Raw genomic sequence first — 16,118 nt, 5'->3', positions numbered from 1 at the left:
TGACTATTCAACATGTGCCAAGGAAAGAAAATAAGAAGGTTGATGCTTTAGCTACCCAGCTTCATCTTTAACCCTGCCTGATCAAGCGCAAGTTACTGTCTGCCAAAAATGGGTAGTACCGCCGCCAAATGAGGCTGAAGGTGAAGAAAATGAACTCAAGCATCTTGTCGTTGTTTCTGAAGCTGAGAAAGAAGAATGGCGACAACCCATTATCGACTACTTAAGCTATGGGATACTTCCAAAAATTCCAAGGAGAAAGACTAAAATCTGTCATCGTGCACCTCGCTTCCTTTACTACAAAGATACTCTATACAGAAGATCATTCGAAGGAGTACTCTTGTGATGCTTAGGGGAAGAAGAAGCACTCCAAGCTTTGCGCACATTCTAGGGTATGTGAGTCGCACCAGTCTAGACCAAAGCCCCACTTCCATACAAAAGGATGGGATATTAGTGGCTAACGATAGTAAAATATTGCTTGGACTACGCTCGAAGATGCAAGGCTTGTCAATTCCATGCGAATTTTATTCATCAACCTCCTGAAGTGTTGCACCCGACTGTTGCATCCTGGCCATTTGATGCTTGGGGACTGGATGTTGTTGGACCACTGCCAAAATCCTCTGGTGGGCACTTATACATCTTGGCTGCAACTGACTACTTCTCAAAATGGGCCGAAGCTGTTTCTCTTAAGGAAGTAAAGAAGGAAAATGTTGCAAGTTTCATCTGAGTAAACACAATTTATCGCTTTGGAATTCCTCGTTACATAATAACGGATAATGTCAAGCCATTCGACAACAGGTTGATGAATAAGATTTGTGATCTCTTTGGCGTCAAGCAATGTAACTCTTCTATGTACAATGTTGTCGTCAATGGTCTAGCTAAGGTATTCAACAAGACTCTATACAACTTGTTAAAGAAAGTCATCTCCAAATTCAAATGAGATTGAAATGACTGTATGGAAGAAACTATGTGGGCATATAGGATGACTCACCGCACGCCAACACAAGCGACCCCTTATTTACTCGTTTATGGAGTTGAAGTCGTCATGCCACTCGAGCGTCAATTACCTTCAATATGATTAGATATTCAAGAAGGGATCACTTAAGAAAATGCTCGACTTCGATTAGCAGAGTTGGAGGCTCTTGATGAGAAGAGGTTGGAAGCTCAACAGAGTCTTGAATGTTATCAAGCTCGATTGTCTCGTGCCTTCAATAAAAGAGTTCGCCCGAGATCCTTTCAAGTAGGAGATCAATTCCTTGCCATATGAAGACCCATTATTACTTTCCATAAACTTGTAGGGAAGTTCACTTCAAAATGGGATGGTCCATATGCCGTACACTATGATACAAATATTTTGGTGAAGCTGCGCAAATCTAAATCTAGCAACTTGTCGGAATCTAAAGTTAATTTCAAAATATTATCTGAGACGATTGTGAAGGTGTTTGATTGTGAATTTTGAATATGTCTTAGATCTTGAAGTCTAGTTTCCATAAAATCAAGCGGTTCATGATTTCGACGTTTCTACACCAAGATACAATTTTTTAAGTGAAACTGCAGAAATCTGAAACTATCAATGTGTCGAAATTTAAAGTTAGATTCAAAATAATATCTGGGACGATTCTCAAAGTGTTTGATTTCGAATTTTGGATTTGTTTTGGATTTTAAAGTCTAGTTTCCATAAAATCAAGCAGTTCATGATTTCGACGTTTCTACGCCAAGATACCATTTTTTTTTTGTGAAACTGCGCAAATCTAAAACTATCAACGTGTCAGAATTTAAAGTTAAATTCAAAATAATATCTGGGACGATTATCAAAGTGTTTGATTTTGAATTTTGGATATATCTTAGATCATGAAGTCTAGTTTCCATAAAATTAAGTGGTTCATGATTTCGACATTTCTACACCAAGATACAATTTTGTTTGGTGAAACTACACAATTCTGAAACTATCAACGTGTTGGAATTTAAAGTTAGATTCAAAATAATATCTGGGACGATTCTCAAAGTGTTTGATTTTGAATTTTGGATATTATGAGATTTTTAAGTCTAGTTTCTATGAAATTAAATGGTTCATGATTTCGACGTCTCTACGCCAAGATATTAATTATTTGGTAAGACCACAGAAATCTGAAATTTTCAACATGGTGGAATCTAAAGCTAGATTCAAAATAGTATATGGGGAGATTATGAAGGTGTTCAATTGTAAGTTTTGGATATGTTTTAGATATTGAAGTCTAATTTTCAAAAAATCAAACGGTTCATTATTTGAACTCTCTCACAGCAAGATATGAAACTTCTGTTACAAGAGCGTAAAGCTGATAATGGTAAATGCGACTAAGATAAAAGTTGGACAAAGTAAAGCAAAAGAGAAGCACTCTCCGATAGTCGAGCCACCTTGAAAGTAATCTCTCCGATAGTTGGGTCACCTTGAGATAATCTCTCCGATAGTCAGGTCACCTTGAGAGTAATCTCTCCGATAGTCAGGTTACCTTGAGAGTAATCTCTCCGATTGTCGGGCCATCCTAAGAGTAATCTCTCATATAATCGGGCCATCTTGAGAGTAATCCCTCCGATAGTCGGGCCACCCTGAGTGTAATCTCTCCAATAGTCGGGTCACTCTGAGAGTAATCTCTCCAATAGCCGGGTCACATTGAGAGTAATCTTTCCAATAGCCAGACCACCTTGAGAGTAATCTCTCCAATAGTCGGGTCGTCTTGAGAGTAACTTCTCTGATAGTCGAACCGTCTTAAGAGTAATCTCTCTAATAGTCGGACCACATTAAGAATAATCTTTCCGATATTTGGGCAAGGAAAAGTACTCATCTCCTCATACCCTAAGATTGTTTTCTTCATGCATAGATCATCTCGTTAAACAAGAACGCATCCTCTTGTTTGACCAAAAAAAAGACAAAAAGAATAATAAAGAAAAAAAAACAAAAGAAAAAAATTACCTTCGCGTCAACGCTTCCGAGTCTAAGAAAATTAGACTCAAATGGTTTGCACATAATGCAAATTGATGCTCAACAAATACGAGTACATGTGTTTATATAGATCTTTGGAAAATAATGTTAAAATGATGCTTCCGATGTGGGATTACGTAAGGAAAGGCGGCAGTAGTGTGATAGTTTTCCTTCTCCTAAGAGAATTGAAATCCTTTTCCTATTTTGTCTACTTATGCGCATGTTTTGGTCCTAAAGTGTTGTGGCAAGCCATTCCTATGAGAATTGAAATTGCACTTTGGCAAGAAAACATCACGCCAACTGATTGGAAATTATGATTTTGAAATAGTGCTAGGAAGAAGTCATGTAAAATGTGCTCTAAAGAGTATTATGAGATACTTTAAGCCTAGCTTCGGAGGTTTGACGATTTCATACCCCAACAAGCCTCGGAGAAGGGGGCGTTTGTAGGCATATAAATTTTATTAAAATTAAATCCGTAAAATAATTTGGACTATATTTTAAAATCAATATATATTGATCCAAATAAATATTATGGGCTAATATAATTGAATTAATTATATAGTCCAACATATATAAATTAAATAAATAAGTATTAATTCATTGGGCTAGCCTATTTAATTGGGCTAAAGTGATGAGCCCACTTCATTAAGCCCAAGATGTCATCTTCCTAGAGGCCCAATTTGGTGCCACGTGTCATATGACGTGGCACGCCAAGTCAAGCGGAAGAGTCAATAGGATCATGCCACGTGTCAAAATGACAAGGCATGCCAAATCACATTAAAAGACTAATGAAATCGTGCCACGTGTGCAAGTGACATGTCCTGTCCAATCAAATGCGACCTTGTCACACTTCGATTTGATTGGTCGGAAAGAGTTTGTTCTTATCAAAACTCTTCCCTCCCACAACTATAAATAGGGGTCTTCATAACTGAGAAAGACACCAAAAGTGATAACAAGAAGCAAGAAAGAGCTCGAGGATCAAACGTTGCAAATTCCTCCATAAGTTTTAAACTTCAAGCAATCAAGTCCAAGTTCAAGATCAATAATGAAGAATAAATCAAGTTCAGGCTCAAGAACGAAGAACAAATCAAGATCAATCTCAAAGGCTTTTGAATTTATTTACTATTGGAAAGAAGAATCAGAGGATCCATAGAGATTGTACACTCATATTATTTTAAATAAAGTACTACGATTGTTGCAATATCTTTCGATTTCGATTATTTTCTCGACGCAAATTTATTATGTACAACATGTTTACCCCCCGCTAGTAGTAGTTCTATATTTTGTACATGTTTTATGTCTGGTAGGTGTCTGGACTACCTCGTCACTGCTCCACCGAGGTTAGTCTTGATACTTACTGGGTACCGTTGTAATGTACTCGTACTATACTTCTGCACGATCCAGGTGATTTGGAGCTTACCGCTTGATAGATAGTTGTTAGTGTTGTTGCAGAGACTTCAAGGTACACCTGTTATTGCGTTCGCAGGCCTCAGAGCCACCTTCTGTTGTTTTCATTATTGCTATTTATTCTCATTCTTGAACAGTAATGTATTTAGGGATTTTAGTCCTGTATTAGAGCTTATGACTCGGTTCCACCAAGTTTGGGGTTGTATAACTGATATTCAGTTTAGTCATGCTATTCAGTTATTGATGATATTCTGTGGTTCTTCTTTATGCATTAGGCTTACCTAGTCATAGAGATTATGTGCCATCACGATCCTCAAGGTGGGATGTTTGGGTGGTGACAATTACCAACCGCAACATTTGAGAAGCTAATATACAAGATTGGAATGCGTCATCTTCGAGACTGTCACGACCTAAAATCCTAAGTATCATGATGGCGCCTATCATGATACTAGGCAAGCCGACAACTCACATATACCAACATCTTGAAATGTAAAATATTCGAAAATAAGCTTAAGTAAGTAAAAGTCTCATAAAACTGAATGAAAACGTCACAGCTCAATACAAATTTTCCCAAAACTCGGGTGTCACTGAGTGCAAGAGCATCTATACAAATACATAGTCTGATCACTGTCTACAAAAATAAAACTGAATAAGTAAAACTGAGGGATATGGGAGGAGAGTCAAGGTTTGCGGACGCCAAGGCAGCTACCTCGATAATCTCTGAACGACTGAAAACTCTGGGATAAAAAATGACCGTTCCCGAAAATACCTGGATCTGCACACGAAGTGCAGGGTGTAGCGTAAGTACAACCAACTCAATAAGTACAAGTCTAACTTTTGGACTGAAAGTAGTGACGAGTTCGAACTATACAGTCCAAATACATAATTAAACAGTCCGGAAATTTACAAAACATATGAAAGTAATATCTCAGAGAAACTCATAATTTGCAGGTACCAATACAAGAATGTAGGCATGCTTCCAACAATTAAACTCACAACAGATAAAATATGTCAATCTGAATGATATAAGGAATATGACATCTCTATATCTACATGTCAATATGCATATCATATGTGATGCAACACAATGAACAACTTACACTCTCGGAGTACTCAATCTGACTGTATCAGTTCTCACTCATCACACTCAATCACTCAGAAACATACGGGGCAGATCCAGCCCAAATCAAATATCGCGAATCAGTAGCAACTGCGCTCATTGTGGATGTGCAGACTCCGGAGGGGAAGATCCAGCCCAAGCGCTATAATAAGCCAAATCCTGGCATGAATCAATAAAATCTACGGCAGCGTGCAACCCGATCCCATAAATATCACTCACAAATAGGCCCTCGGCCTCACTCAACCATCAATCTCCAGTCTCTCAGGCTCACAACACTCATGCTAGGCATCCCAAATCAATGGTGCAAGATGTGAAAATATATGATAACCGAGACTGAGATATGATATGCAATGATGAATACGACTGAGTACATAACTTCAATTAAGCAAATAACTAAACAGCAGAGAACGACCACTGTGAGTCCCAATAGTACCAACTCATAGCCTAAACATGATTTCTATTATAAATCACAACTCAAGTACTCTAACACATAGACTACAATAATAATATTTAGATAGGATAGCTACGCAGTTCCATGGAATCGGCTAAATCACAATTTCTATAGTACACGCCCACACGTCCGTCACCTAGCTTGCACGTCACTTTAACACCATTCACATAGCACGTAATTTCAGGGATTCATATCCTCAAAACCAAGTTTAGAAGTGTTACTTACCTCAAGACGTGCAAAACTCTACTCCAACAAGCCCTTGCCTCACGAAATGGCCTCCGAATGTCTCGAATCCAGCTACAAACAGTTCGATATAATCAACTCAAGCTATAGGAATCAATTCCATATAAAAATGCTAAGTTCTTAATCAAAAGTCAAAAAGTCAACTCAAAAGTAAACCCCCGGGTTCACATCTTGGAATCCGATAAAAGTTACAAAATCCAAAAGCCCATTCAACCACGAGTCCAACCATATCAAAATTACTCATATCAGACACCAAATCATCACTCAAATTTCCAAATTTAACTCTCAAATCCCTACCCCAAAACTTCCAAAATTTCACCTCAAAACACACAAACTAGATGAGAAATTCAATGGGGAAACAATATTATTGAATAAAAATAATCATAAATGAGTTACCTAAAGAAACCCCTCGAAATCCCTCTAAAACATCGCCTTAGTCCGAGCTTGAAATGTACAAAAATGCCAAAATCCCACAACCCCTTCGAATATATTTTGTCTAGGGCCCTTCACACCTGTGACCAACTTAGCCGCATCTGCGGCTTCACGGGCACGGCAAAAATTCTCCGCTTCTGCGGTTGCCCATGAAGGCCATTGCCTTTGCTTCTGCGGAGTCGCACTTGCGCAAATCCCTTCGCTTCTACAAAGTCGGCTCCCCTTCCACTTGTTAGAATCTGCGGAGCCTTGCTTGCACCTGTGGGCTCGTAGATGCGGATGCTTTCTCGCACCTGCGACACACCCCAGGCCAGCCCCAGTTTCGCTCCTGCGCTTAGCCAGCCGCCCCTGCTTCATTGCACCTGCGATCAAATCCTTTGCAGGTGCGATTACACTAGTAGGGAAAATTCCAGCAATTCTTCAAGTCAAGTTTTTGATCTGTTAACAATCCGAAATCCACCTGAGGCCCTCGGCACCTCAACCAATTATGCCAACACGTCCTAAATCTTGATATGAACTTAGTTGAGGTCTCAAATCACATCAAGCAACATCAAAAATACGAATCACATCTCAATTCAAGCCTAACGAAAACTAAGAAATTCTAACTTCTACAATCGATGCCGAAATCTATCAAATCACGTTCGATTGACCTCAAATTTTGCACACAAGTCATAAATGACACAACGAACCTATTCCAACTTTCGGAACAAAAATCCGAGCCCGGTAACCACAAAGTCAACTCTCGGTCAAACTTCTCAATTTTCAAAACTTTTAATTTTTCAACTTTCTCCATTTCAAGCCTAAATCATCTACCGACCTTCAAATCATTATCTGAAAACACTCCTAAGTCCAAAATCACCCGACGGAGTTATCGAAACCATCAAAACTCCATTCCGGATCCATTTACACATAAGTCTACATCCGATCAACCTTTTCAACTTAAGCTTGGAACCTTGAGACAAAGTGTATCAACTCATTCCGAAACATCCCCGGAACCAAACCAACTACCCCATCAAGTCACATATCAACAATTGAGCATAAAATAAATAGTAAATGGGAGAACGGGCTACAACACTCAAAACGACCGGTCGGGTCGTTATAAGACATTAAGTGATATTTTCTTCAGGGGGAGTAACTACGCGCTGCACTCTTTTTTCCTTAACCAAGGTTTTGTCCCACTGAATTTTCCTGGTAAGTTTTTAACGAGGCAACAAGTAATGCGTATTACATATAACTATGTACTTTTTTCTAGTAAATTACATGAACATCCGGGGGGGGGGGGGTGTAAATAGTTTGAGAGAGTGGATGTCAATGTTGAACCCCATTACATTTATTGTATATTGGCCATTCCACTCAATAATGGTCATTTCTCTCAATAGTGGCAATTCGCTAAAAAGTGGCCATTCCACTCACTATTTATAATAATAATTTTTCACTTTTCATGCCTATATAATAGATAGGTAAAAACATATAATTGAAGAAGAAAATCTCTTTCTTCTCTCTATCTCCATTTCTTGTTCATGTTTTACTAAATTGCTTTTATTTCTTAACAAAATATGCTTTTCAAGTGTTTAGATTTAGGACCCTTTTGGCCATAGATTTTGCCAAAATATATTTAATTTTTTTTTGGCAAATACATATTTGTTCATAAATTTTATTCATATTTTGACAAATTCCTAAATCCCAAATCCAGGTCAAGAGCTGATTTTGGCCCAAAATTATATTTTTAAAAATTGCCCCAAACTTTTGTATTTTATAAAAGAGCCCACAATTTATTATTTTGTAACAATGCTGCTTCGTCTTCTGAGTCATCTGCTAGTGTATTATGTAGTTCATTATAAAAATAATAATTTTATACCAAATTTATTTATGTTCAGGACTATGGTTTGCGATAATATAATGAATATTATTGATGAATGTACTGTTGGGTATTTGTGATAGTTTTTAAAACTTGTGGGTGTAAGTCATGTTTCATGTTTTAAAAAAAAAAGTGAAATATATTTTGAAAACTGTCCAAAAATACATTTTCATCTTCAAACCAAATTTCGCCCAAATTAAATTTTTTAAAATAAATTTAAGAATCTATGACCAAACGTTAGCTTAATACTATGCAATAGTATTGTTGTTATCTCAAAATTTTACTTTCTTATTTGGTGTTTCCCGGGTAGCATTTTCCGTACAACCGTATATACACAATCTCACTGTTCCACTATATGCTGTTACTGCTCTCACTGCCAGTGTGACAGTGCGTGGCAGCTAAAGACAATGGCCACTTTTAGGGACTGGCTAGAAATAAAAAAGGGACTAAACTAAAAATATGGGAACTAAAAAGGGCAATCTATAATTAAGAGAACTTGCAGCGAACTTGCAGCAAAGTGTAATAACTTTGAAATTCTTGGCCAGTCTTCTCCATAATCGCTACATTCAGCCGAAGCAAACATTTTTCCAAAGCCAGTCAAGTCGGTTTTTTCTCTCTCTTGATGGACACACCACAAAACGCTGAAAGCTCTCAGTATGAGAAGCAGAAGCAGAATGCTGAGAAGCAGAAGCAGAAGTATTCTGTAGCTGAAGATGACGAGGGCATGGATCCGAAGGTGAGCGTTGTTTTTTTTGTTTTTGTATTTTTTTTGGTGATATTTTTACTGTACTGAAAGTTGAAAAATGACTATATGTTTCCTTGAAAACACATTTGAGAATCCTGAAATTATTTTAATTCGGGTATGAGTTTTTGCAGCAATACTATGAAAATATGCTGAAAGTAGTTGCAGCTGAGAAGGCAAATGGTCGGAATCCTTACCCACACAAGTTCCATCTGACTTTGTACGTCCCTGAATATGTGAAGAAATATGGAGTTTTAGGGACTCCACAATTTATTGGGGATCAACTCGAGGCCTTGGCGGGTCAGTTTTACAGCATTTTTTTTTTCCCTTTTGTAGAAAAATATTAGAAACTTACATCTTATTGTCTTTTGTGTAGGAAGGATATTGAACAAACGTGCGTCTTCTGCAATGCTGTTTTGCTATGATTTACAGGGTGAAGGTGCCAACGTCCTAGTTATGGCACATATGAGGTGGTTATATTAATATAATCTTTTTGTTGTTTTCTGGGTTTAATTTACGCCAAAAGGTTTGGGTAGATAAGAGTTGAAGCTCCCTGCATTTTTCAATTTATTGTACCCTAAGTACTCTTGCGGTATTACTTTAGTAGTGCATTTTTTATTTTGATCATATTTTTTCTCTTTTCTAACTCAGAAGAATAGTGTTGGTCGCTATGAACAGTACATTTAGAGGCCCACGTCCGACATGGCTAAACTATCTTAGTAGACCTGCTGTCCTTTATCTTTTTACTGTGATCTTAAATTTTTTTTTTTGAATGTTATCATTTATCTTCTATATAACATTATTAATCTTACCACTATCTTATAAAACATGCATTTCACTTTGTTTAGTTTTTTGTTTGATAAGTAATGATATTTTATAAATGGTACGTATAACAGAATTTTCACCTTGTTAGGTATCTTCCTATTGCTTAGCAGTTCTGTATCATTCTCCATTTCAATCATCTTATTTACCTTCTATGTGTTACATCTTTGTCTATCATGCTAGCTATTCTTTAGGAAGATTAAGTCGAGATATCTGAATTTTCTTAGGCATCATAAATTTGTTGAATCTCACTTCACCATCATTCTATTTATGTGGGATAAATTGCACTTCATAGATTATTTCTCACTTTTTCTTACTTTCTAGAGTGCTTCTTCGCAGTTCTAGATTAGCTGACACCCTCCTTAGATTCGTCAATTAACACAATATCATTTGCAAATAGTATGTATCATGGAACCTTATCTTGCAGGCTATTGGTAAATGTATTCTATAATTTGTAAACAAATACAGGCTGAAGGCAATACGTGCAATATACCTCCAGTTATGGAAACTATAGTGTTCACTGTGCTCAGTTCTATATACTATATATTTCATATGAATCCTTTCTTCTCCATCATCATTTATATGGCACTCTGTCATATCCTCTTGGGATGCATGCTTACAAGCTTATATCTCTATCATGATCGTCCTTATATTTCACTTAAGTCTATAACAAAGTGCGATAAATGGCCAAGATGCCCTAGTAGGTGCCGGGCAGTTTTCCTTAGGAGCCAAAGGGTGGCATCTATGTTTGTCTCCGTATTGAATCTTCGTTATCCTTTTATTTTCGTACCATAGACTAGAGATCCAGGAAATGTGATTATAACAAGCTTGTGCAACTTCATGGCTGAAATCAGTGGCATCATCAACAGTTTCAATGCATTGTTGTGAAATTCTGGTCGTAAGACTCTAGTGTTTGCTGAATTGCTTAAGTGATTAAGTTACTTTTTATCTGAGAAGTATTACGTCTTGATTCATATGCAGTAGCTCTGAGTTGGTTGCAGAGGAATTTACTAAATTTCATTCTGGTTTGAAGCGTGGAGATGTTGTTGGAGTTGTTGGGTTTCCAGGTTTGGACTCTTTAGATCCTGTTAGTTTATGGCAGATTTTCTCTGTGGTAGTTCTGGTTTTGGTGTTAAAAAACAAGTTGTGCATTGTTGATACAAAACATTTTCTTGTGTTTACATGCATTCAGGTTTCTGGATTTTGCTATAGTTTCTTACTTCGAATATTGCTGTCTGCACTGCAAAGATCTCAGGCTACAGAAAATGATACTACTTATCTTTAGGTTTGGTAACATATTTTTCTAATTCTTCCTACCTCATTCATCAGGAAACAGAAAAAGGGGAGGGGTGACTATTTATCCCAAATCATTTGTAGTGTTGTCTCATTGTCTTCGTTTGTTGCCACGGCAGAAAGATACCCCGATGGATACAACTAAGGTTAGTGACCTTTATTTTGCATTGTATCTAAGACCAGTTTAATCGAACTATATATAATTGTGCTGCAGAAAACTGAAGCACGGGTCCTGGAAAGTGGCCAAAATCCAGAAACATATGCGTTAAAAGATCAGGTATCTTATGCTTTTAATTTTTTTCAAATTGCCTTGCCTTCTTCCCATTTCCTTTAATAAGGTTTTATGCCTCTGACCTGTTCTTGTGGTGCATTTGTTCTTTATGTCCAGGAACCACGACATAGACAGTGTTATTTGGATTTCATGCTAAACTTAGAGGTTCGGCGTATATTTAAGACCCGTGCAAAGATCATAACTCATATCCGAAGTTTTCTTGATAGTCTAGGCTTCTTAGAGGTCAGTGTTTATGAAGCTGTTTTACTTTGCCTTTGTTAATTTGAGATTATGAGCTTAGCTTGAATAGAACGAATTAAAATGTATAATCATATTTGTAACAGGTAGAGACCCCCATGATGCACATAATTGCTGGTGGAGCAGCTGCACGTCCATTTGTGACCCACCACAATGAATTGAATATGAGGCTTTTCATGCGTATTGCTCCTGAACTATATCTTAAACAGCTAGTTGTTGGTGGATTTGATCGTGTCTATGAGATTGGGAAACAATTCAGAAATGAGGGGATTGACCTGACGCACAATCCTGAATTCACCACTTGCGAGTTTTATATGGCATATGCGGATTACAATGACTTGATGGATTTAACTGAAAAAATGTTAAGTGGTTAGTACCAAAAAAACTGGGATCCAATTGTTATGTTGGAGGCTTAAATATTTAATCTTTTCATGTTATTTGTTCTTTTATAGTTTTATCTTACTAACAATACATGAACAGGGATGGTGAAGGAACTTACAGGTAGCTATATAATCAAGTATCACGCAAAGGGGCTGGAGAGTGACCCAGTTGAGATAGATTTAACTCCTCCCTTCAGGTTTGGCAAGTTTGGAAGCTTTTCTGTTATGTTGTGTTGCACCAAGGTATTTATGCTCTTGCTTTTGCAGAAGGATTGATATGGTAGAGGAATTGGAGAAGGTCGCAAACTTGAATATACCCAAGGATCTCTCAAGTGATGAAGCTAACAAATATCTCATAGATGCTTGTGCAAAGTTTGAGATCGAATGTCCTCCACCTCAAACAACAGCTAGATTACTTGATAAAGTAAATTTTTTCCTGCCGTTGCTTCCCAATAGTCAATTTTTGTAGATGCAATGTAGAAATTCGCTCTTCACTACTGGTCCGCTTATCTTTTGTGTCCTTGCTTGTAATACTTCTCTCTAGTGGGATATTTTGATGTTCGAGAATCTTTCAGTTCCTGGGCTTTGTCTTCAGATGAATGAAGGAAAGTTCTAATGGATGAGGCCATCCACTTCTGTCCTCTCCACGAGCACCCCTATGTGAGACAGCAAAAGGTTAGAGAGGGTTGTGGAAAAAAGGCAAAAAGAAAATGTGAGAGAAAATAAAGAGGAATGAAAACCTATCATATTTTAGAAAAAAAGAAATAGAGATGAAAATGATTGCTAGTGGTTTAGAGCTATATTACTGTCAAATCCTGTAGTATCTGTGACATTTGTCCTGTAATATGCGTTTTTGGCAATAGAAGTTTTTGTGAATCGTTAAATATGAGATCAAGTTGGAGCCCCCTTGTTGAATTGGTCGTGAATCAATCTGTTACATGTCTGCTTTTTTGCATGTAACTTTGAGAAATATGTAATGATATTTCCTATATGTGCATTTATTGGTGATGAAGTTATGGGAGTCGCTGCTATTATTACCAGTTTTTTCACCTTAGAAGCTTTATGAAGTTGATGCTAATTCTCTTTCTATTTTTTTTGGATGTGAATTCAGCTTGTGGGGCACTTTCTGGAGGAGACATGTGTTAACCCTACTTTTATTCTCAACCATCCCGAGATAATGAGTCCTTTGGCAAAGTGGCACAGATCGAAACCAGGCCTGACAGAACGTTTTGAATTGCTTATAAACAAGCATGAAGTATGTTGTCTATCATGTCTTTCAAACTGTTTTTAGCACTCCCAATGCAAGATGTAATGTGCTTCTTCTCTGCTAAATAACTTGGCAGCTTTGCAGTGCATACACTGAATTGAATGACCCTGTTGTCCAACGCCAGCGTTTTGCTGATCAACTCAAGGTATCTGTACAAAGTGTGCATCCTGATGGTGTTTGTGTTGTGTTCATCCTCTTGTATCATTTCTCTTATGCAAAACTAATTTCAGCATAATTACTGTCAACTCAGGACCGTCACTCAGGTGATGGTGAAGCTATGGTACTGGATGAGAACTTTTGTACGGCTCTTGAGTATGGATTACCTCCTACTGGTGGTTGGGGATTGGGTATTGACCGACTTGTAATGTTGTTGACAGATTCACAAAACATCAAGGTTTGTGCCTTCAGTTGTTTTCTCTGTTAGAAAGAAATGCCAACTTATTCCAATCTATTTAGGAATGTCAGAGTATCCCACATTGGCTGAGGGAATGGACTGTTGAAATGACCACTTAGTTCCAATCTATTTGGGGTATAGTTGAACTCAAGGGTCATCTTATTTTAACTAAGATGAAATGATCATTCAGTTCCAATCAGTTGTTTCACATCCATTTCTAAATGGATGGAGAGAGGACAGCGTGCAGAGAAGAGGCCACAAGGGCCGGTCTTTTGCCAACTTAGTGTTGTCTTGGCATTTCCCTCACTCTCTTTTTCTTGTCACTTCCTTTTGAGAAAGCTAGTGTTTCCTATCATTTAAATTAGATACTGAAATCTTTTTTTCTTTCCCTTGTTATAATTTGTTCAACAGGAAGTTCTACTCCTTCCAACCATGAAACCACAGGATGAGCCACCTTCCAAAGAAGGTAAAGATTGCCTCCATTCTTTCCTCTGAGTGATATGTGCTGGCATTAGTGTTTGATATCAGATGGATGGTTAAGATAAGTCTTGGATTGTGCTGACAGCTAGCTGACTAATTTACTTGTCCCAAAAAAAGGGAATAAAAACTGTTCAACTGATTGATCTCCAATTGAACTTCTTTAATCTTGGTGGATAGAGTTACTAATTACTTGTACTAATGGAAGGATGTAAGTCCCTGGTGGAATAGTCAAGGTGCATGAAAGCTACCTTGAGCACCAGTATCATAGAATAGTTAGTAATATCCATGCTAGTGGCTGTTGACCAAGCAGTGGCTTTGGGTGACCTACTTTTGAGGAATCTTTTCGAATACAGTTTACTAGGTTGTTCTTGGGTGGGTTTGTGGGATGGGGCTAATCTTGGTGAGCTGTAGAAAATAAGTAAATATGCTTGTAAACTTAGGCTATGATCTTATGTTTGAGCTAAGTTTTAGCTGCCAGTGAAACATATAGCATTTAAAATAATCATAGATAAATGCTGTTTATAACATTATGTATGTGAAGTCGATCTTTATGTGGTGGAATAATATTGAGAAGTAAGAGAAGAATGAGTGCTGCTAGAAGTTGTTAAAATCCATGGGTGACTCCTCTGAAGATGCTTAGAGAGTTGAAGTAGCACAGGTTTCAAAAAGAATCTTGAGAATATATCCTTAAAAGGGGAGGGTGAGTTACATGATATTGCATTGTTAAATGGCAAGGGACTTGGAGAATTTTTACGTCTTTTACAGGGAATAAATTGGACAATGCCCAGAACTGTGATTGGATGCTTGCTTGGCGTGAACGGTAGCTGTAGAAGAAAAGCTATAAAAAACTTCTTCTCGGTGGATAATGGACATTGTCCTTCTATCCTTATCCACATAAATACTAGGCTTTTGTCTCACTTTAGCTTTCGACATGCATTGGGGTGTTTGTATTTTCAGGAGATAACTACGAACCTACTAACGTGTTCGTGCATTGTTACAGATGTGGAAAAGCAGATGTCACACCTCAAGATGAATGAAGAACATATATGATGGATGTTGAGTTCTTGCTGCTCTTGGGGTAGCAGTTTTTTGCGTTATCTTTTTGAGGTTTTGATTTACGGTAATTGTCAATTGTTATTGCAAATGCTAGCCCTAATTTGTTAGTATTGGAAACTTTACTCATATACCAGTGGATACGGTTGTATCAGTCAAAATACATGAAGATGCCTAGCTGTGTATGCTCTCTATCATTTTATGCTTTGCTTATATTAACACGCACACGCGGATGAGAAAGTCAAACTATCCTGCTAGCGTTCTGATCTTAATTGTGTTATGTTTTTTGAGTTTATATCCATGCTAGTTCAAATCTTTCATTTTGTAATTGAATCGATATAAAAGCGATGCCTACGTATTTGTAGTTTTAAAATGAGATACTTCTTAAGGAACCGTCTTCTCAAAGAGAACTTAATTGTGCAACATTCCTATTTAAATGATGTTCACATGTAATAAAATTGTGCACGCTACAATTGTCTCTATGTAACTACTACTCCCCTTGTTCTAATTAATTTGATGGAATTCTTTTTTTTAGTCTGTCTAAAGCAGAACGATATCTTTTTATATTTTGAAATAATTTAGTTTTAAAATTTTCAATTTATCTCTAATGAGATTATTTGCAATCATATAAATGTTTATGATTTGTTTTAAATCATAAGTTTCACAGTCTTTCTCATTTACCTTCCATGTC

The 16,118-nt window shown here is 37.3% G+C and overlaps 1 protein-coding gene across 1 annotated transcript; it reads left to right on the top strand.

Moving 5' to 3' along the window:
• Nucleotides 1-9,022: 9,022 nt before the first annotated feature.
• Nucleotides 9,023-15,699, top strand: LOC104105113 (lysine--tRNA ligase, cytoplasmic-like). The gene is made up of 15 exons (XM_009613356.4): nucleotides 9,023-9,203; nucleotides 9,344-9,509; nucleotides 9,586-9,679; nucleotides 11,013-11,098; nucleotides 11,361-11,470; nucleotides 11,539-11,601; nucleotides 11,713-11,838; nucleotides 11,940-12,222; nucleotides 12,334-12,430; nucleotides 12,501-12,657; nucleotides 13,345-13,488; nucleotides 13,577-13,645; nucleotides 13,751-13,894; nucleotides 14,306-14,360; nucleotides 15,375-15,699. Exons 1-15 carry the CDS (start codon nucleotides 9,090-9,092, stop codon nucleotides 15,422-15,424), a joined length of 1,758 nt encoding a protein of 585 aa, XP_009611651.1. The 5' UTR covers nucleotides 9,023-9,089; the 3' UTR covers nucleotides 15,425-15,699.
• The last annotated feature ends 419 nt before the right edge of the window (nucleotides 15,700-16,118 follow it).

Source organism: Nicotiana tomentosiformis, chromosome 9, assembly GCF_000390325.3.
Source record: "Nicotiana tomentosiformis chromosome 9, ASM39032v3, whole genome shotgun sequence".
NCBI classification, from domain to species: Eukaryota; Viridiplantae; Streptophyta; class Magnoliopsida; order Solanales; family Solanaceae; genus Nicotiana; species Nicotiana tomentosiformis.
Note: the sequence above shows the minus strand (reverse complement) of the source record. Positions and strands in the feature narration are given on the sequence as shown.